Genomic DNA, 22,780 nt, shown 5'->3' with positions numbered 1-22,780 from the left:
TCTAATTTATTGATGTGCGTCTTTAGACATTTTGTTTTAAAATTATTTATTATAAACATTATTCTCTAAATATATTTATTCAACAAAACTCGTATGAGATTATTTTAGTTTTATGTATTATATGAAGTCCATAGTTTTTATCCGTGAATCGGGTTATAGATTTATAAGAAGTTATCATTTGGTTTGCTTTATTTTAAGCGAAATTTTCTAGGATAGCTATTTTTCAGTTTTTGTCACAAAAATAGCTCTTAATGAAGAAAATGACCAAAATAAGTTTTATTTAAGGGTTAACTAATCTACACTTAAGGTTTAGAGTTAAGGGGTGGGGGTTTTGGGGATAGAGTTTCAAATTTTAAAAAGTAAAAAAAAAAACATTAAAATTTTCAAAATTAAAAAGGGCTACATTAGTCATTTTCTTTCTTGAGGACTATTTATGTGTCCCAAACTTAAAAATTACTAAGCACAGAATTCCAAAACTCCACAAGGTTGCTCGTCATGATGTTGTAGCGCCTGCCAGGGAAATGAGATCTTGTCCAATGCTCAAGCCCTATATCAATCAGGTAGTCAGCACATGCTTGATTGATTGAACTAATTTCGGCGAATGTTTCATAAAACATGACCATCCTAAACGCCTTAGCTGCCTTCGAAACAAGATATCCAAGCTGCCTCTGCTTGAAGATGGTCCGAATGTTCCTCTTTAGGTGGATAATGCATGCACATTGGCCAGCATTTGGATACACCTACCAAAGAAACGAGAACATCTTAAAGAGTAGAATAACCGGCCAATTATATATATATATATCCATACTTTTACTTAAAACAGAAGCGGCTATTAGTTTTAATAGCCGACAAATATGTCCGGAAATACCTTGCTCAGTCCTTGATAGATCGACGCGTGTCTGTCGGAAACAAACACAACACCGCTCTGATTAGGAACGAACGACGAAAATTTCTCGAAAAACCACTCCCATGACTTGTCGTTTTCCCCATCAACCACAGCAAAGGCCAAGGGATAAATTTGATAGTTCCCATCCTGAGCAGAAGCGGTTAAGAGACAGCCTGCATACTTTCCTCTTAGATGCGTACCGTCTATGACCACAACCTTACGCACAAATTCAAAGCCTTTCACACTTTCTCCCATAGCGATGAACATATACTTGAAACGCCGACCCACGCTCTCTACGTAGTCTGTATCAAGATGGGCCAATGTCCCTGGGTTAGCTTCAATAAGCCGCTGCAGATAATTTGGAAGGCTTTGGTACGAAGCACCGCATGATCCCTTTGCGAACTCAACCGCTGCCTCCCGCGAACGCCACACTTTCCAGTAGGAAATGTTTACAGCATGATCGCCCCCTATCACCTGCCTGATCTCCCTTGGCCGCGGACCAACACCCTTTCCGGTGAACTGCTGCCTGAGCATCTCCCCTATGACGCTCGATGTCGCCTGTCTCTGGTATCCAGCACGCTCATCAACGCTGCAACTGTGCCCCCCACGTATCTTACGAATTTCATACAGGCTCGAACCCTTGACAAGGACCGCATAGACCCGCCACATACATGCCACTCCAGAACACTCAAGCACCATAACAGAAGGTGACGACCTTGCACAACGGTTAACAAACTTGTGCTTGATTGCATATAAGGCCATACGTTGCTTGAACTCGTCTCGGTTCTTAAATGTCTTGCCCACGTAAAGGTCTTTATCACTGGACCCCACACAACCTTCAGACGTCAAAAACAGGAAACCAATGTCAGCAAATCCGGGTCGCAACATCTATATACCCATAATTCAATTTCAATACAACTATGTTATCCAGGCTACTATGCTGTTATCCATCACAACAACCCTTTTTTGATAGATTTCATAATATTTTTGCAAGTGCTAAACAAAGGCGCGATTTGCATGACAATTCTAGTAAGGTAATACCAGATAATACTCCAATGATTCAATGGGTTTAAGACAACTATAACTGTAACAGAAGCATACTTGGCCGGTTTATATATTATATTTAGGCTCTAAATGCACACGAAAATTAAAACTTACATAACCGTTTTTCCAAAACACATAGCCATAACAAACATACATAACCGATTAATATATTACTTCGAAGATTCAAACAGTGCATAGCTGCACACAAAACAAAAACTTACATAACCGTTTTTTCCAAAACACATAGACATAACAAACATACATAGCCGGTTAATATCACACATGATAAAAAAACTGTTTTCCATAAACCCGATTCTGAAAATTGGTTTAGCCGAAACTTAAACCCAAATTGCTGGTTAATATAACATACATATCGTTATTGGATAAAGGTAATAATCCCTAAAACCCACCATCATCACCGCTGCCAGCGGAAGAAGAATGTTGGTCCAGATCGGGCACTACTGTTGGGATAGGTTCTGCTGCGCTGACACAGCCTATAGTGAGCCCAGGCGCGACTGGTGCAACCACGGGTTCGGTGGTCTGAGGGACAGTGTTACCCGCAAGCGCGCTCTTAGATGATTCACCGATTTCAGCCACTGTCTGAACACCTCCACCCCTTGAAGCTACATAACAAATCGGAAAAATAATTTAGCTATATTTCAATAGCCATGCATTATATAAACATAAAAGAATGATAAAAGAGCGTATGCATGTACCCAAGAACTGCTCAAACGCAGCTAACAATTCATTCCCCGTGTCAATGGCAGAGACAGCGTTGTCAATGGCTGAGACAGCGTTGTTGATGGCAGAGACAACGTTGGTCTGACTGGTTGCATGTGCCCCAACCGCAACAGTTTCAGTCGCAGGAGGTACTATATCCAAATTCTCACACGACCCCGTAGAGGAAATATCATTATCAGCTAGAGATGTGACAGCCAATGCACCATTAACAGGGCCAAGTGGGACACAAGGGTCATCTTCCACTTCTTCATTCTCCCCTTCACGATCCGGGGCCACCCCATCAGGCAACACAAGGTCGTCTCCATAAAACCCTTGCCAAAAGGCCATAGGAGTTTCCATTGAACGTCTGCGGACGACGTGGATGAGGTCGAGGGGGACAGCCGGAGGGGCCTGTGGAGCCTCAGCTATCTGAGTCAGTGGCAAAGTGCACTCCTCTCCAACAATTGGTTGAGTGTGATCATGACCGACACCTGACATGCAGTAGTAGCCGGATAAGTTAACATATGGATGCTATTTATAAAAATTACCGGCTAAACCTAAGATAATATGTCTACACATCTTACCGCCTTGTGTCGCAAGCGGAGTTTCCTCTGCTGACACGTGCGCCTCAGCCATTGTATCGTCCTCATCTTCGATCATTATTATCTCACGAGCAACAGCTTCCTATCGTCTCTCAGCTTGTTCTTGCACCCGGTCCGACATATACATCTCTAGATCAACCCGATGCAGCACCATCATTTCCTCTTCATTAAACAGCTCCTCCAGAATAGCTCTGCTGCATGTCATCCTTTCCCCTTCAACAAGCTCTGAAAAACAGTACAATATCTGTATGAGCTAACCGGCTAACTAAAATCATTTTTTATTAATGTATGATTATACTCACTTTCATACTCTCTCCTAGTATACGCTTTCTGGCTTCTGTCAACAACAAACCTCTTTCTTCCAACCACGAAGTTGTCTCTACGGTTGTAATGGAACCTAGCAACGCTTTCGGTGAACCACTCCCGCACACTCATCATGACAGGGATGTCAGCCGTTGTCGTCACGCTTATAGGCACAGACCTCCTCCCTAGCAGACCAAGTATCCAAGACGGGAACTGGTAAGACAGAAAAATGGGGGTTCTCTCGTCCAAGATGTACCTCGTCCTCACTATCCCCAGCAAGTACTCGTACGTCTCATCGTGCCTTATCATCGCACCAAAGCCAAAGTCAGTCGGATCCGGGTGAAAATTCCACGCGCCATCGTTGTCATTGTTCCATATACCCCGCCACAGCCTCTCGAGCTTCGACATCTGTAAAAATATAAAATGACTTTTTCGTAAGCAAAGTATGAGACATATTTATGACTAGTGTAATCTCATGCAAGACAAATCTTCTCACAAATTAAATTCTAGGTTCACGGATAGAATGTCGGCAAATAATGAGCAAGATTAGACGGACATGCACACAACATTTAATGAAAATCATTCTACTCTGCAAACAGTACGGAAGTAATATAAATGTTTGCAGTAACTCACCGAGATTCTTCTTAAATGGAAGGGAGAGAGAGTGTTTTCTAGAGAGACATTAAAGATGAGCTAAAGAAAGTGATAGTTTAGTGTGTGTTTCTACTGCCCAATTACCACTCCTTATATAGAAGGAAACCTATACATTTCGACTATATTACATGCAGATACGCATGTCCTATGTGAAGACGTGTGAAGCTTTGCGAAAAGGTTACGGTTTTTTAGGCAATATTATTGGTCGAAACTATTGGCTACTCTTACATAATCGGGCTATACCGATATAAACAGTGTTATATATGTATAAATTTTCAAATGATTACATGCATGGAATGATTATAAATCGCTTCAGCTTCTTACATGAAAGGAGAGGCGATAGGGATAACACTGTCTTTTCGCACCCAATACAACTGGGCCTTGCCCTTGGGCCTTCCGTTTTTCCATGGACGCAAATATTGCCATCTTACTAGAATTTCTATGCAAATCGCTCTAACTTCATCCTAAATGGCATATAATGCTTTTAAGAATGGGAAAAGGAAAAATGGTGTAAATAAAAAAAATTCTTGAAATTTGAGACTAATATCATATTAGTAATATGTCAGAAGTACTTGTATTTCCTTTGAAGATTGTAGATTATGGGCTTGTTTTACAAGTACTTTAGAAGTCTTCTGTAGTGTTTTTTCACAGTCAATTTAATATAAATCACTTCACTTCTAATTTGAATGCGCTCCTTTAATATGCTAGAACCTATGTCTAAAAGTTTTATTTTGGTATTTGGGTTTTAACATTTGAAGAATGCAGCTTATTATGTTGGGATTATGGTTTAGAGCTTGTTATTACTTCTTAGTTAGTTGTGATTATGGTATAGATTTTGTAATGAGATGCTTCCTTATCTAAGTGGTTGGCATTCTGGCCTAAGAGTGCTCCAAAAGATAAAACTTTTATCACACAGCGATGCCAAATTTTGGACACTGCCTCAATACATCAACACAAAGACACTTCGTGGGTGTGTGACTTTTTTTCTTCACAAAACCCTAAGACAGAGGGATCATTCTCCCAAAAATGCAGATTCACTAAAACTTATAAATAAGGTAACAAGAGAAGAAAAAAAGCTAGAGGGAAAATATAAAGGATAAGAGGTAAAGTGGTCCTGGGAATCAGTAATTTTGCTTCGACATTCAGCTACTACATTCCTTAAAAACTAGAGGATCGCATAAAACCCAAACACGAGAAAGATGAAACCAGATTGTGGTAAAAGTCAGAACTTGCAACCATGAACCGAGACATGTGGTAAACAACAGAATTTGCAACCCTTGTAGAGAGTGCCAGTGATCATGAAAATACAAGGTTCTCAAAAGCAAATTGAAAAGAAAACTCAAAACACTTAAAAGGTCGATTAATACACAAACAAGGTTCTATGGTTTATCAGAGATTCGTCTATCAGAGTTTGAAGAAGGGGAAGGAGTCCTTGACCCCGAATAGCTAGAGGAGGATTTCTTCTATCAAATAGTTTGAGCGCTTAGAATATGGCGGCACCCTTGAGGCTTTCTATCTGATTGCAATCATAAAACAAATAATTATTCTACACAACTGGCACTTGCCTAGAGCTGCTAAATGGGTGGACCTTCCATTGGTTGCCCATGTCCACAATTAATTGGGCTTTAATTGGTCACAACCACATTTCCATATGGGTTTTAAATGGTCAAAAATCAGAAACAAATGGGCCTATGGGAGATAATGGGTTTGGTTACTGTGGACGTGGGCTGTCCAATAAGCTAAAATTTCTAGGGTTTTGATTTGGGGAAAAAAAAATCATTTCAACTTTCGGAGAACGAAAGTATCGATCTCTCTCTCCTTCAGCGATTCCTCTCTCCTTCAGCGATTCGAGTGGCGATTCCGCCGATTCATCGATCTCCGTTCTCCGTCCTATCTCACCGATCTCTCCGTTCTCCGTCCTATCTCATCGATCTCTCCGTTCTCCGTCGTATCTCCGTCTGTGACTCTCTTTCTCCGTCCGTTCGAGCTTGTCTCTTCATCTGTAAGTCTGTGACTCCTTCATCTATGACTACTTGTTTGAGATTTGAAATGGGTTTTACTTGTTTGAGATTTGAAATGAGTTTTTACTTGTTTTGAGATTTGAAATGGGTATCTCTTTGTTGACTGATCAGTGGTTCCTCTGTTTCATTGCTGGGTTTTGTTGAATTTGTTTGGGTAATTAGATGGGGATAATCACAAGTGATGTGTGTTTGCAGATTCACTGGTAACGTAACGTTAACCTTAAAGGGAAGAAGCTAACAAGAATAACAAGAGAAAAACTCCAGGTACTGTTTATGACATCTTTATTAGTTCGTTTGTTTAATGGTTTGTTTGCTTGAGATGGGTAACTGAGATGGGTCTGTTTCTGTTTGAGTAGTTTCTTTACTCTTTGATGATTTGAAATGAGTTTTTACTTGTTTTGAGATTTGAAATGGGTATCTCTTTGTTGACTGATCAGTGGTTCAGTAGCTTCGGCTTTAGTTATGACATCTTTATTAGTTCGTTTGTTTAATGGTTTGTTTGCTTGAGATGGGTAACTGAGATGGGTCTGTTTCTGTTTGAGTAGTTTCTTTACTCTTTGATGATTTGAAATGAGTATCTTTACTCTCTGTTTCTTTTTAGCAGATAATTGTCTAACTTGTTCTCTGTTACTTGAGCTGTTCTTTGCTTGTTTGCTTGACATGTTTCTTTACCATTTGAGTAGTTTCTTTACCATTTGAGAAGACCGCCTCTGTTTCTTTTTAGAAGATATTTTTTTATCATACTTAAGAACATTTTGTTTTATTATCAGTGATGTAGATGCTTTAAATGTTTGCTAAATTATATGATTTTGAAAACTTTGTTTTCTTATGATTTTTCTGAAAAGTTCATGTAGAAGATCGCCTCTGTTTCTTTTTAGAAGATAATTGTCCAACTTGTTCTCTGTTTTATCGCTTCAGGATGGACAATGAAGATACTTTGGACCTAAATGACACAGACTACATGAGTGGGGATGAGCTGATGGATCAAAACTCAGATGGAGATGGAGATGGAGATGGAGATGAAGTAGTAGCAGTGGAAGATACTCTCATGAGCACAGCTGAAAACCCCATCAAAAGGAAAAGAGGAGGTAAGCGCAGACACTCTAGATGTTGGAAGCATTTTGATATAGTAGGAGAGAAGTATCCAGATGGTTCGAATGATGTTCAGTGTAAATTTTGCAAACACTCGTACTGCTTAAACCTGCGTAGAAGTGGAACCTCGAGTCTTTTGCGTCATATGAGAAATTGTTCTTTGAATCCTGTCCCTGGTACACCTGGAACCGGTAGGAAGATAGATCAGCTTGTGTTTCGTGAGATGATTGCAGTAGCTTTGATTGAGCACAACTTGCCTTACTCCTTTGTTGAATATAGAAGAATCAGGGAAGCATGGCATTATTTGAATCCGATTGTCGAGTTCTGGAGCAGAAGTACAGCAGCTAGCGACTGCTTGAAGATCTATGAGAGGGAGAAGTTGAAACTGAGACAGAAGCTAAAAGAGATTCCGGGAAGGATTTGCTTGACGACAGACTTGTGGAGAGCTTTGACGGTTGAAGGGTATCTGTGTTTGACGGCGCATTACATAGACAGTGATTGGAGTCTAAAGTCGAGGATTATTGAATTCTGCGCGTTTCCTCCTCCTCATACGGGTGGTGCCATATCGATGAAGATAATGGAGTTGCTGAGAGAATGGGAGCTGGAGAAGAAAATCTTCACCATTACTGTGGACAAGGCGTCATCAAATGATAACATGCAGTCCATTCTCAAGAAGCAGCTACGAAGGGAACTGGTCTGCAGTGGAGAGTTCTTCCACGTGAGGTGTGTCGCTCACATCTTGAGCTTGATAGTTCAAGATGGACTGAGTGTTATTGGTGGAGCGTTGGATAAAATAAGAGAGAGTGTCAAGTTTGTGAAAGTGACTGAAACTAGAGAGAGACTGTTTCAGAGTTGTGTGGAAACAATGGCAGTTAAACCTAAAGATAAAGGTGTGTTGCCAGGGCTGGTTATGGATGTCTCAACAAGATGGAACTCCACGCATCTTATGCTAGAGAGAACCATCATGTATAGAGAAGCCTTCTGCCACCTTGCTGAAGTGGAAGAAGCATATCAGTTATGTCCAAGCGAATTGGAATGGGAGAGGGCAGAGCTTCTCTCCGACTTCTTGTCTCCATTTGCTGAGATGACCAAGCTTGTTTCTGGTTCTTCATATCCGACATCTAACCTCTATTTTATGCATGTGTGGAGAATTGAGAACTGGCTGAAAGAAAACGAGTTCAGTGGAGATGAAGTAATCTGTGAGATGGTGGCTTCATTGAAGCCCAAGTTCAATAAGTATTGGGAGGAGTATTCTGACATCTTAGCCATTGCTGTCGTGCTTGATCCGAGACTGAAATTTGCATTCTTGGAATACTGCTTCACAACGTTAGATGCAGCCACAAGTAAGATGAAAATGGATCATGTTAAGAAGAAGATAAGGAAGTTGTTTGGTGTTTATAAGAAGAACACAAAGAAAAACATGGCTTCAAGATCAAAGCCTGCGCAAACCACTTTACCAGGATATGATGTAAGCTTACTTACTTTGCTTTGTTTCATTGCATTGCTAACTTAGTCTCTAGAAGAAAACCAGACTATGATAGACGTTACTTCCTTTCGGTTGCAGGGGTTTTATGCTTTCATCTCACAGAATGCTGGACCTGGTGGTAGTGGGAAATCAACCTTGGATAAGTACCTAGAAGAACCGGTTTTAGACATGATGGCCTTTCAGAGTTTGAATGTTCTATCCTATTGGAGAGAGAATGCTAATCGGTTTAAGGAGCTTGCATCAATGGCATGTGACGTCTTGAGCATACCCATCACCACGGTGGCTTCAGAATCATCCTTCAGCATTGGCAGCCGTGTATTGAACAAATACAGAAGCTGCCTCCTTCCTTCGAATGTGCGAGCACTAATCTGCGCAAGGAATTGGTTAAGGGGATTTGAGGCTTTAGATTGTAAGTTATTTTCATCTCTGTCTTTGAATTTGGTTGTCTTTGAAACTGATAAACGAATTTGGTTAGGTGATGATGAGGATTTTGAACCCTCCGAGGAAGTTGGAGAAGCAGATCCAACATGCCATGTCTGAAGTAGAGTCTATATGTCTGAAGAGTATGTGTGAGAACGTATATGTGTTTTTCGTTTGGAGATAGCTCTTGGATGCATACCTTTGATGTTCTTGTATGAACATGTGTTTTCTGTGGTTACTTGTTTTGTAGGGTTTATGGAAGAAGATGGAGGAGAAGATAAGAAAGTAGCTTGACTTATCACTTATGTGTACTGAAGTTATGTTATGGACTTATGAACTTATATATGCACTTATTACATTTATGGAGTTATGTTATGGAGTTATGAACTCATGAATATATGGAGTTATGGAGCTATTATTAATATGAACTTGTATTTATATGTTTATAGATTAGAATTCAAAATTTTCCTTAAATGGTCCTTAATGGATTCATGGCAGCCCATATAAATATGGGTGTTAGTGGGTTTGGTCCTTAATAGACATGGCCATTCTCTGACCATAAACTATAAATGGACAAACGAATATGGGCTAATGGACATGGGCTCGCCCATTTAGCAGCTCTACACTTGCCTATGCAGTCCTGGTGTACGTGGATAATATAGTGATTGCCAGCTCCTCAGAACTTGGTGCTGCTGGTTTGACTGCTGCTGTTTCCCTCTTGTTCTCAACAATAAATGATCAAATGATAAGGTTTCGAACAACTTATGCGCAAATTTAAACTCTCATATTGTTCCTAGAGTCAGAGATAAGGAATAACTCTCAGAATGATATAAAATACAGAGCTGAAAAGAAAAATGATATAAAATAGACTTGTCAGATCAAGAAAGAAGAACAAGCAAGGAATAAGGCATATACAATCAATCAAAAGTTCTGAGAATCATGCATCCAGATCTGATTAGGAGAAACGGAACCCGTGAAAGGGATTAGCGGAGTAGCTAAACAATGTCGTCTGGGTGAGGAGCGGGGGAGAGAGCAAGGGGACGGCTGTGGGATTCGTCGTCATCTTCGTCATCATCGTCGGAGGTTGATAGATTAACGCAGGAGAAACGCTCGAGGGAGGCGAAGAAGGCGGATATGACGGTTGTGCCCACCCAGCTCGCCGCCTGATCGATCTTTTCGAAGGAAGCAGTGCTCAGATTGGACGCGGTAGAGGCGTTGGAGTTGATGCTGCTGCTGTTATCCATGGCTTCTCGATTCGATTAATAAGATCGTGCTTGGGGAGAGATGCGCGATGGAGAAATATACGTAAATCAAACGAGAATATGTAATTAGGCAGTAATATTATTTAAGGGAAATATTCCAAAAGAGCCTAAAATAAGTTTTTTGGACCAAAAAATACACAAGAAGAAAAATAACCAAAAAAAAATTTATTAAAGAGATAAAATTTTAAAGCAATTCTATCGAATAGCTATTTTTAATTTTTGTCACAAAAATAGCTCTCAAAAAAGAAATGACCAAAATAAATTTTTTTTTTTGAAAATTTTAATTTTAATTTTTTATTTTTCTAAATTTGAAACTATATCCCCTAAACCATACACCTTAACTTTAAACTCTAAGAATAAATTAGTTAATCCTAGGATAAAAACTCATTTTTACTCTTTAATAAAACTTATTTTGGTCATTTTCTTCATTGAATGATATTTTGTGACAAAAATTTAAAAATGACTATCCTAGAAAATTTCTCAAATTTATTTTATTATACTTTTAATTTATAAATATAAATAAACTTAGGTGGTTCGCCCGTACATGCGGGCATAAATTTTTTATAATTATTATTAATACATACATTACTAATTAAATGATAATTTTTTATTTATATTTTCATTTGAAAATTCTTACGTAGCATAATTTTTTTAAAAACTCTTTGGACACTATAAATCCTTATTAATAAATAAATCTTAGAAATCATTCAATAATCTCTTTTTAATTATGCAAAATTAAGAATTTTACTTGATTAATATTTAGTTATGTGTGTTTTTAGTTTTTATTAAAAAAATATATTTTGGATACAACACAATCTATATAGAAATTTTTTTTTATTTGAAAATATATTTTTTAGATTTTGGATAATTCTTATTATTATTAACTTTAGTCACCTATCTAATCATAAAAGTTTAAATTAATTTTTATTTTGTGGTTAATTTATCAATTTTATTCATTAAAGGTATAAACGATATTAACCACTTTAACTTTTTACATGGGAGCTCGATTTCGAAAAATCACTTCGCAAATTATAGTATAGATACTGTGTATAAACAGTTAAAAAATAATTTTATCTTTTTTTTGGAAAACAAACATTTTTTAGTTCAAACCTTTTTCAAATTTTTATTTAAATTTTATTTTGGAATCTCAAAATTATTATAAAATTATTATTTAAATTTTTAAATATTTTTTAAAATATTATAAAACCTTTTTTTGTTTGTTATTATATTTTTTACTCAAAAATAGAAAATAGAATAACACTAGAGCAAAACCAGCTTTTTTTTTTTTTAAATAGAGCTTTACTTCGAAAATGCTTTAGTGGACCTAAGTGACGTGTTTTGTTTTCAACGTATCAGTGATCACTTGTTCAAACAATGAAGCAGGCTGTAACGACCCGGTTTTCTTAACCGGAATTGGTTTGTGTTTCTCATTAATTAAATTGGTAAACCAATCTGGTTTTGTTCAATTAAGTATAAATCCAACGAAGCAAATTGGTTTCTTAGGTTTTATTAATCGTTGCCTTATATAAATACACAAAAGTGTTTATATCTTCATCTATCTCAAAACCCTCGCCGCCTCTTCAAATTGTTTGTGTCGTTCTCTCTCTCGCTTGCACTCCTCATTTCCTTCATATACACCATTGTTCATCTCTTCTCTCCTTCTCCATTATCATTCATGTACGTGTGTTGAAATCAGAAGAGTCAAGTCATCATCTCAAAATCATCACCGAGGGATCACCATTGCTAGCCACCATCGGAGTTGTTATGCATCACCGGAGGAGAGCTTTGCCATCATGCCTTGTTTCGTGCCATCCCGTCCATGGCGTTGATGCCTTGTATATGGTTCGTAGGTGGAGAACGTGAGCCGATAGGGAAAGGAGTCGTACAAACCAGAGCCACCGTCTAAACACCACCATCAACCGTGAGCTGTGATCCACCGGAGACAAAGTTGGGATGTCGGAGCTCATGATCCACCGTTGCGGTTCCAAGCCGAGAAGGTTTATTGCATTCATTTTATGTTTCTTGCGTGCAAGAAAGCTTGCAAAGTATAAACCCTAATCGCCTTGTCCTTTGCAAATATGCCATGTGGTGTTTCAGACCTGTTCTTTTGGTGTACTGAGACGGGTAGCCGAGACCCATGTGTAACCTTAGGTTTCTTGGTGGTCAAGTCATCTTGCCTCATTTTTTATTTGCTTTCCGGTTCTCCAATCTTGGCTAAGGTGAGGGCTATTCCGTCTAATCCTGTGCTAGTTTAGTACTATTATTATGGAAAGTCTAGTTTTGAAAGATGATCTGTTTGAGAGTCTTGTTTGTTTATTATTGTTATTGATTGTTAAATCGGAAATAGGATAATAGAGGATTCAACGGTTGAATGAATTGAGTGATGTTAAAACTGCTATATATATGTATATAAATATATAAGTCCGTTTGTGTGTATTGCGGGTGCACAAAGACGTTTGTGTAAGCCGCCGACGAGCAGTGTGATTGCGGGTGCAAAAAGACGTTTGTGTAAGCCGCCGACGAGCAGTGAGATTGTGGGGGGGGGGGTACAAAGACGTTTGTATCAGTCGCCGACGCGCAGATTTTGGGAGTGCAGAGATGGACTACTGTACGCCTGGAGATATACATATATCCTTATGAGGAAATGCGGGGTGCATAGAGTAGCATGTACTATCAGCGCACTGGATGTTTTATGTGGTGTATTAGACACTGTGGTTGTTTCATGCTAGAGCTAGGCCTACAAAGTCGTTGTGCTATGTACTGAGTCAGTGGTTTGCGGTTTAGCATCCCATACCTCACGGAGTAACTCCCTTGTTGCTCACCCCTCTTTCTTTCCCTTGCAGGTGAACATGACGAGTAGTTGGATATGTGGACGAATTGGTGTCTTGGGATCGTTGTATTTTATTTCGGTTTTAATTAACTTTTCTATTTAATGTATTTAGTTTTAAATTATAAACTTGTTTTATTAGAAAATTATTTGATTAAAATGTTTGACATTTTATTCGGTTTTATAAATTGGTTTATTTTGGTATTTTTTGGTTAGTAGCACACCGTTCCAGAGAGGGGATGAGACGGGTGTTACACAGGCAGACGACAAAGTGTCTCTTGAGGCTAACCACAACATACATGCATTGGACTTAAACAGATCATCATACCCCAATTATTGTTAACCTTGACTTGCAAACAACAAAGGTGAAAATGGAGAACAATAAACCTAAACCGGGAATCTTAAGAACGTTTCATGGAAGTTATCAACCACATTTTGACAACTGAAACCTTCTACAGTGGAATAGTAAGCGGTAGACTAAAGGTTTCTTTATCCAGCGATCAACTAGAATGGCGTCGTCGGCGGCTATGAAACAACTTGGAACTGCCACAAAGAAGCGCCATGAAGAGAAGAGATCTCGAACTAATCTCTTAGGAAATGAGAAGGAGCGGGTCGATCCATTTTCGGAGATGAATAGGAGAGAACCCAACAATTTGACAAAGATAAAAAGAGACAAACAACCCAACTGAGAAACACCAAAGCTGAAAGCGAAGAAATCCTACAATAATCTGGTCCACCCAAAAGGGATAAAACACTTGCAAAAGACATAAGGAAAACTAAGGATCAAAGGGGCAAGTCACACCAATGATCTAGAGGATCCGAAACTACCAAGAGCAAATTGTAGACGAACCCGATCAGATTTAGAATTTCAACCACATTAAGATAGATCCTTCCTTTGAACATCTACACGGTTAATCAAACAGATCCAAACATACCAAACCAACAAAGTCACAACACAAAACAAAGAAAAAGGAAGAGAGAGGTCGGCTTTGGTGCTAAGAGAACCACCAAAGCCATACAAACGAAAAATTGAAAAATATTTTCAGAGACTAGAGAGAAAGTATAGCAAAGTTGTATTAAATTCCTTTCTCTCATAAGTAAATCTCTCTAAATCTCTCTCTTGTAACGCTCCAGCCATCCATGGCTAAGGGGCCATCCATGGCTAAGGGGCCATCCACGCTCGCTTACTCAGCCCATGGGCCCATCCCGTGCGATGGATGGTGCGTAAATTTTTTGGAGACTCATTAGTCATGCTTACTAACCATGCAATCACCACATGATATTTCCTGGTGCTTTAGCCTCATTCGAACGATATCGCGAATCACTTCCCGATAGGTCACCCATCCTTCCACTACTCCAGCTCAAGCACACTTAACTCTAGAGTTCGTTTATGGTGTTCTTCCTCGTGGTCATGTCGACTTGTCTTACACGGTGTTGCCGATCACTTCATTGACACCATTCATCAAGTTTTTTTTAAGTTTCCTTTTCTTATTGAGTTTTGCTTTTGTTAGTTTTCCTATTCTTAGATGAGTTTGGAGATTTTGCCGACTCTTATGACATATATAAGTCACTGTAGTGTTGCTTTTGATAATCAGTTTCTGGAAGATAATAAACTAGAGTTTTCTCTAAGGCATTGTGTTGATTTTGATTAAGTTCATCAACTCAAGAAGTCAGGTCTCTAGAGGTTTTCAATAAAACCTTAGATTTGAGCTGAGTTACCGTTGATACGCTGCGCCAAAAGGACAATCTGATTTAAAATGTACATATCCCTCACATTCATGACACTGCATATTCTTTTTCCCGTCACTCCAATCTTCACTTGAACGAGTATTCTCATTTTGACTACTTCTTTTGAATCTTCCATTATTCTTTGTTAGTTCTTTGTCAAATCTCTTCACCATACTGTTGAAATTCTTTGCCATCAGACACACATGTTCCTTTAACTTTTAACTCTTTCATCCTCGTGATTTGCTGTAAAGGCAATTCTTTTGATTTGAGTTGGATTGTCTTCAGCTTGTTCCAACTCAGAGGCCATGAGTAGTTCCACCAGTTTATCAAACTTAATCTCATCAGATTTCATAGTCGCTTTAATCACTGCTTTATAAGCTTCAAATTTGATTGGAAGACATCTGATGAGTTTCTTGACTAACTTCCTCTCGTTGTACTTCTTTCCCAAGACAATTGCTTCATTTTCTAGAGTGTTTAATTTTGCAGTGAAACTTTCCAACGACACATATTCACCCATACTTAGATTCTCAAACCTGGTAGCAAGATGGTCTGGACGAGTAATTTTAACACTTGCATTAGCTTCAAAGTAATTGACAAGAGTATCACATGCAACTTTGGCCGATTCAGATCCATGTATGATCTTGAACTGATCAATGTCTACTGCCGAAATATGGTTGATCTCGCCTTTGAGTTGAATTTAGACGTGTTATTTTATTTTGTTGAACAAACTTAACAGTCTTGTTCAATCAGATTTATGTGACTACACACAACTCGTGTATCACGACTGACCAATTCATAGCTATGCAAGATGTCCTAAAGCAACAACAGTTGCTTCTCTCTCAAGAATCTCACTCACCAAAACCTCAGATCGTCTTCTTATTGCTTGAGTGCTCTATTCTCTCTCAAAACGGCTAACCTAAAATCATTTAGGTCTTTTGTATATATAGTCGAGTTTTTCCATTTCTTGATTATACTCTTTTCATTTTCTTTGTGAAAGCTTCATAACTCCAAGATTGCAATCTTTTTGTTCGCCTTCACTGCAAGCCACATCTTTGATATGTTCAATATTCTTGGGCTTACAACTAGTGCCGATTTTGTGAATGTGCCCAAGGTGCACATGCACAGGATCCTCAATTTTTCATTACAATTTCTCCACAGTGTTAGAGCATGATTATCCCATGAAACCTACTTGGGTTTCTTAATGATTATTTAATTATATAAATGTACTTAAGTGGACTTAAGAACTCTAGTTAAGAAACTCCCATTTTGAGTGGTCCAATGGAAGTTTCTTAATTAAGGGTTCTTAAAAAAAAAATTAAAATTTTTAGAAGAATTGAGGAAGATCACTTACTCAAGAAGAAGAAACATAAACAAGAAAACTTTACTTAATCGTCTCAATGCCAATGTCAATCCCATTCTTAGAAGAAAACCTCAATATGATAGCGGGAACACTCATTACTATCAGTGTCACATATTGTATCCGTTTGAAACAGAACATGCTACGTGACTCTGATGATAATGAGTGGTCTCATTACCATAAGTTGCAGTTACTAAAAACACTGACGTCTCATGAATGCATGGTGAATCTCTTATGTGGATATACAATGACTACTTGAAGATGAAGATACTTTAAGTTAGTACTCACCAGACAGTGCAGATTTGTCATCTGTCTCCACACCAAGCTCCTGCATTGGATCACTTCAGAATTACAAATGACTACCAAATACGCTAATATTCTACACAGACCTTGTATGTGGACGGAACTTGCAAGAAAAAAATTGTGAAGAATACCTTCTTAATAGCCTTGAGCTGCTCATTTAGCAAGTAACGGCGTTGCTCACCGCTAATTTTTTCTTCAATTGCTTTTGCTATAGTTTCCTGTAAAAGGGATTAAAAACAAATAAGAACCTATTGCCCATTCAAACAGCTATCGGCTAGGGAGCTCCTTACCTGAATCTTGCTAATTTCCCTTTCTTTTTTCATCAATTCCAGCGTCAACCGCAGACGTTTATGAACCTGGTTCGAGCAAAAAAAAGAGATGAGGTTTTGACTAAGCATGTAATACCAGTAATAGTGAAACTCCTTACATCAAGTTCTTCAAGAACTTCTTGAGCTTGATGCCTATTTGCACCACATATAGCCGCTCCAAAATCCGCTAATCGTGGATAAGTGAATTCACCTATATGCTACACAAGTTTGAAAGACATCTACTAAGATACTTGTATCCTGAGACTTTTTTTTTATCATGAAGAGAAAATAAAATACCTAGGTATATGTTTGGACGTGGTCTCTCCACAGTGAGCTTGTCTTCAGTACATCCCTAAGCGTTGAAATAACTTCAAAGGATGTTGCCTTGATGACATCATCGTCCATGTCAAACGGCTTATCCTGCACACAGAGCAATAAAAAAGGTTACATTCCTTACAGAGTTCCAAAATGGAAAATCAATCAAAAGTCTTATACGAGGAAAAGCATAGAAGCAGAAATGTACCTTAAGATGATCGACTTTGACTGTAAGTGGCTCTTCACTCACCTGAATAAAGAACATAAAGTTATTTCAAAACAAAAAAAATTCTACACAATATGAATCATGTTTCTCTAACTACTTACCTTCTCCGTTATGCGAAGCCGTCTATGACCAACGAGGATAACTTGATCTCCTTGGATACTTGAAATCTGGAAAATCAAGGGAATCACAATGCTAGTTATGTTTTTTTTTTATCACATCAACACCAAACATAAGCTAAAGAACAATAGTAGCAACAGGATACCTGAGCAAGTGTGCCAACTTCGTGAAGCCGTTTAAGCAGATCTTTCCCTTTCAGATCATTTATGTTTTTCTCCATGTCTGCGCTTGAAGAAAGAGAGCTCTCTTCTCAACCATTATTTCTATTCACAATAGCGGTGGAATCATGCACCATTGGAGTCGAGCTGTTTCAGCTGTCGGTGAAGCATATGCTTTGATAGGTCCTGGAATATGAGGAGAAACAGAGCTGCTTATCTGATAATTATCAAAACCACAGCATTGCGTAGGAAAGCTTCAAGTTAATTAACTGAAAGCTTCAAAATGTAAAACAATTCCTCGGTTACATGAATCAAAGGGCAACAATTAAGCACACTAATCCAGACGATAAAGGTGAGAAAGTTACATACTTACCAGAAGCTGATCTCCAAACTGAAGACATCGCCCGCCGGAGGAGGAGACACCGTGAGGACTGATAGAGTCGTCGTACGTCGGAGAAGACGAGAACCAACGGACAAGACGCCGTGATGACCGAGAGAGTCGTCGATTGTGATGGGTTTCGATCATTCTTTTGAGGTGGAAGACGAGACAAGTCGGAGGAGACGCCATTAGTTCCGAGAGATTCGTCGATTGGTGGTGGATTTCGATCCTTCTTCTGACGACGTAGACAAGTCGGAGGAGACGCCATCAGTCCTCGTCCTTCGTCGGTTTGGATTTTTCTCCTCTGGAGAACACAAGAAGTCAAGAAACAGTGAGAAAAGGAAAGGAAGAGAGAAAAGAAAAAGAAAAAAAAAACCAAAAAAACGAGATGCTGACACGTGGTTATAAAACTCCCCTAAAAATCGGTTTCCAAAACACCCCGTTAAGAATCGGTAATTCTCCTTTTCTTTTCTTTTGATTTAATTAAATCACAAATTTTGTTTAAAACCCCCACTTAGGACCTGCGATAATCATGGTCTTAAGGTCCTAAATTCTAAAATTCTTACAAATAAAAATTCCGATTTTTCCAATCATATACAAAAATAGCAGGAAAAATGTTATATGGCACATGGGCCACCCATTTCTTGAGCCGTGCCTGCTTACAACTACAGAGAATTCAAGCAATAATAAAAGAGAGCAACTGGCTTTACTTTAGATATTTTAATTTTTTCGAACTACAAACTCGTTTTCTCTTTCTCCAATTTCTCTCTTAGTTTTCGTTTGGGTGTTATTTTTTGAGAAAATTGTCAAAACAGAACAAAAATTTAGGATAGTTATCCTTTTAGTATAATACTATCACTACGTTGTCCGTATAGTATAATATTTTTCATAATCTCAAAACTAACTTTTCATTAATCAAATTATATATAAATTAAAACCATTTTTGAAAAGTTTAATGAAAAAAGATAAAAATAAAATGTTTTAGAAGGACAAAAGAAATGTGAAACAATTAAAAAAAGAGAACAAAAGACAAGGAACCAAATATCATGCAACCCTAATCTTCTTCCATATCAAAATCCTCCACAAACATTCTTTTAAAATCTTCTAAGGTATAACTTGATTCCAATAACAGTAGCCTACCCCTTTTGTTATCAGCCGGAAAAAAAAACATCTCATGGTTGCACCAAATTCCCAAACACCATATATTGTATAGATATGCATCATATAACAAAAATTTGTGAAAATCACAAGATAAAACTATGGAAAGATCATAGATTGATGAAGAAGAAAAATTAAAATTGTTTTTTATATTTTAGCAAAGCAAATCAATCAAAACACGTTTTAGAAATTTAGAATATTTTTAGAATATTTTCTTAACATAAACTTCCTTAATTTTTTTTTAAAAATAGGTTTTCTTATCCGTAGAAGACATATTCTACAATGAGTAGAACCATGAAAAAAATCATGAATGCAATTTCTACCTCATGTAGACGTATGTGTTGTATTTAGATTTCGCATTCCAAAAATTTTAGAATACTTCAGAAAAGTAGAAACTGCTTTCGAGAGAAAATTAGATATCTTTGCAATTAGTAGAATTTGCATTCTCCGTATTTAGAATTTTAATTAAAAGTAGATTGTTCGTTATAAAAAAGTAGATTGACTTGTTTATTCTGGAATTCATTTTCTACTAACTCATTTTCCGTAAAAGACGAATTCTACTTTCAGTAGAACGTAATTTAAAAAATATTATTTATCAAGTTTTTCAACAAAAGAAAAATATGTGTTTGGGTATATGGGTGTTTTATTAATTGTTTATATTTTTAATAGTTTTTTTATTCATAAAACTATTTATTTCATTAAATTTTAGAAATGGAAAAGGTAAAAGAGAGACGAAATGGACAACATTGGTTTTATACCAAAAAGACAACCATCCTAAATTTTTGTTCTGTTTCGACAATTTTTCCTTATTTTTTTATAAAATAAAATATCATCAATAATATTACCCTAATATTGCAATTTTGCAAGTTTTTGTTTTATTTGTCAACTTGCAGTTTTTCACATTTTAGTTTTCTTTGTCAACTTACATTTTTCTTCTTTATCGGCGGCGGCTTTGTTTTGGCGGTACCAACTTGCAATTACAATAATATTAAAGGACATGACATACATATAAACTTCATTATATAAGTTTCAAAAATTACTCTTTCTCAGTGGATAATTATTGGCAATGCAGAGACAAGCAAAAATGGAGAAGAAAGAAGACGAAACTCTTCACGTAGCCATGTTCCCATGGCTAGCTATGGGGCATCTTCTCCCTTTTCTTAATATCTCAAAGTTACTTGCTCAAAAGGGTCACAAAGTCTCCTTCATATCAACACCAAGAAACATCGAGAGACTTCCCAAACTACCACCAAATCTCTCTTCCTCCATAACCCTCGTCTCTCTTCCTCTCCCTCATATTCCCAACTTTCCTCCTTCCTCAGAATCCTCCATGGACGTACCATACATCAACCAACAGTCTCTCAAATCCGCCTTCGATCTTCTTCAGCTACCAGTAACAGAGTTTCTCCGAAGATCCTCTCCGGATTGGATCATATATGACTACACTTCTCACTGGCTTCCTCCGGTCGCGACGGAGCTCGGAATCAAGAAAGCTTTCTTTAGCCTCTTTAACGCTTCAGCTCTGTTTCATGGGACCGCCTTCGTCGCTCATAGAGGATGCTAGAACTACGCCGGATGATTTCACGGTTGTTCCGCCGTGGATCCCGTTTGAATCAGATATCGTCTTTCGTTACCATGAGGTTGCAAGGTACATTGAGAAGACAGAGGAAGATGTAACCGGAATCTCTGATTCGGTCCGGTTTGGTTACTCAATTGGTGAGAGCGATGCTGTTTTCGTACGTAGCTGTCCAGAATTTGAACCGGAATGGTTTGTTTTACTAAGAGATTTGTATCAAAAACCGGTCTTTCCGACCGGTTTTCTCCCTCCACCGGTTAGTGAAGACCATGAAGACGATGGTGATGCAACCTGGGCTCGTATAAAGGAGTGGCTTGACAAGCAACGGCTTAACTCAGTAGTGTACGTGTCTTTAGGTACTGAAGCGAGTCTTCTCCGAGAGGAACTCGCTGAGCTGGCTCTTGGGTTGGAGAAGTCAAAAGTGCCTTTCTTTTGGGCTCTAAGGAACGAGCCGACTCGGTCGGAGCCATTGATTCCGGACGGGTTTGAGGAAAGAGTCGGGGGACGAGGTATGGTTCATGTTGGTTGGTTCCACAGGTGAAAATACTGAGTCACGAGTCAGTGGGTGGGTTCTTGACACATTGTGGTTGGAACTCGGTGGTGGAAGGGTTAGGGTTCGGACGAGTTCCTATTTTTCTTCCGGTGTTGAATGAGCAAGGACTGAATACGAGGTTGCTGCGGGGAAAGGATATTGGTGTCGAGATTCCAAGAAATGAGAGAGATGGAATGTTCTGGTCTGACTCAGTTGCTGACTCAGTTAGACTGGCGATGATCGATGATGCAGGAGAGTTGAAAAGAACAAAGGCAAAGATGATGAAAGGTTTGTTTGGAAACAGGGATGAGAATATCCTTTATGTGGATGAACTTATAGATTATATGAAAAGTAAAGGATCATCTCATGTTGGAAGAAATTATGTTTGTATTGCAAGATTTATTTGAATATTAGCAGCTTTTCATACATTCTTGTATTATTCATGATGCGAGGAATCGCATGGAAAATGTTGCATGGGCATTAGAATCCTCTGGTGGGGTTTGATTCAGGTCCTTTCCTATTTGAGTTCTTATGTCTTAGAAATTTAGACACAACTACATATTTGGAAATTTTCGGTTCGATTATAGGTCGGTCTTTTTGGCTCTGAAAGATCAACATGTAACCGAAACAAATACTAAGTGAAAAACATGGATCTATAGGCTAGAGTTATTAAAAATTGGGTCCACTAATACTCAATCAGGTCTAGAGCTCAGTTCGGGTCGGGTCTTCCACAACAGGACTTAATAGGGTAAAATAGCATTATCCATACTCCAATCCGAACTGACTTTTTCGAGTCAGTTCTGGCTCGGGTCCTTGGTTCTAGGTAAAATACCCGTACCTCGAAAATGTAATAAACTAAAATAATCCTTGAAGATTGTCCTTCAAGTTTCCTCTTCATCGCACCAAGCCCAAATTCGTCTCACCTTTCTCAACAATCTTATTTCTGAAAATGTCAGAGATCACATCAACCGTTAACAAGTTGTTCTTGTGTCACAGGATTGTTTTCTACAGAACTAGTTGTTAACTTGTTTGTATAGTTGGTCAGAAAAAAACTTGGTTGTATGATGTTCCAATCATCCAAGCCAAAGTCATCACAATATGGCATTGGGCGATGACATGCAAAAAGAAACTCAGTATATCTTAAATTCATTTCCCTTCGATTAATACCAAGTTAGTTTTCTTTCGTCAAGCCGGAAATAATATAATTGTATCCAAAAAATTGCTATACTTTTATATCAATTGTGTGTCGTTTTTTTTTTTTCCTGAAACAATCAATTGTGTGTCTATTATCCAGTTTGTAATTGAA

At 38.1% G+C, this 22,780-nt stretch overlaps 2 protein-coding genes and 1 pseudogene across 2 annotated transcripts; 1 reads left to right on the top strand and 2 right to left on the bottom strand.

Annotated features, from left to right (window-relative positions):
* Positions 1-446: 446 nt before the first annotated feature.
* LOC106442605 lies at positions 447-1,774 on the bottom strand. Its single transcript, XM_048757444.1, has 2 exons — positions 869-1,774; positions 447-740 (listed from the first exon to the last, which is right to left on the bottom strand). Exons 1-2 carry the CDS (start codon positions 1,772-1,774, stop codon positions 447-449), a joined length of 1,200 nt encoding a protein of 399 aa, XP_048613401.1.
* Positions 1,775-10,034: 8,260 nt separating this feature from the next.
* BNACNNG37290D lies at positions 10,035-10,635 on the bottom strand. The gene has a single exon (XM_013874172.3). The coding sequence runs from the start codon at positions 10,470-10,472 to the stop codon at positions 10,224-10,226; it is 249 nt and encodes an 82-aa protein (XP_013729626.1). The 5' UTR covers positions 10,473-10,635; the 3' UTR covers positions 10,035-10,223.
* A 9,750-nt stretch (positions 10,636-20,385) lies between these two features.
* On the top strand, positions 20,386-21,902 carry LOC106433311 (annotated as a pseudogene).
* Positions 21,903-22,780: the final 878 nt, after the last annotated feature.

Source organism: Brassica napus, chromosome C5 (genome assembly GCF_020379485.1).
Source record: "Brassica napus cultivar Da-Ae chromosome C5, Da-Ae, whole genome shotgun sequence".
Classification (NCBI taxonomy): domain Eukaryota; kingdom Viridiplantae; phylum Streptophyta; class Magnoliopsida; order Brassicales; family Brassicaceae; genus Brassica; species Brassica napus.
The sequence above is the reverse complement of the archived record's forward strand: the minus strand, read 5'-3'. Positions and strand labels throughout refer to the sequence as shown.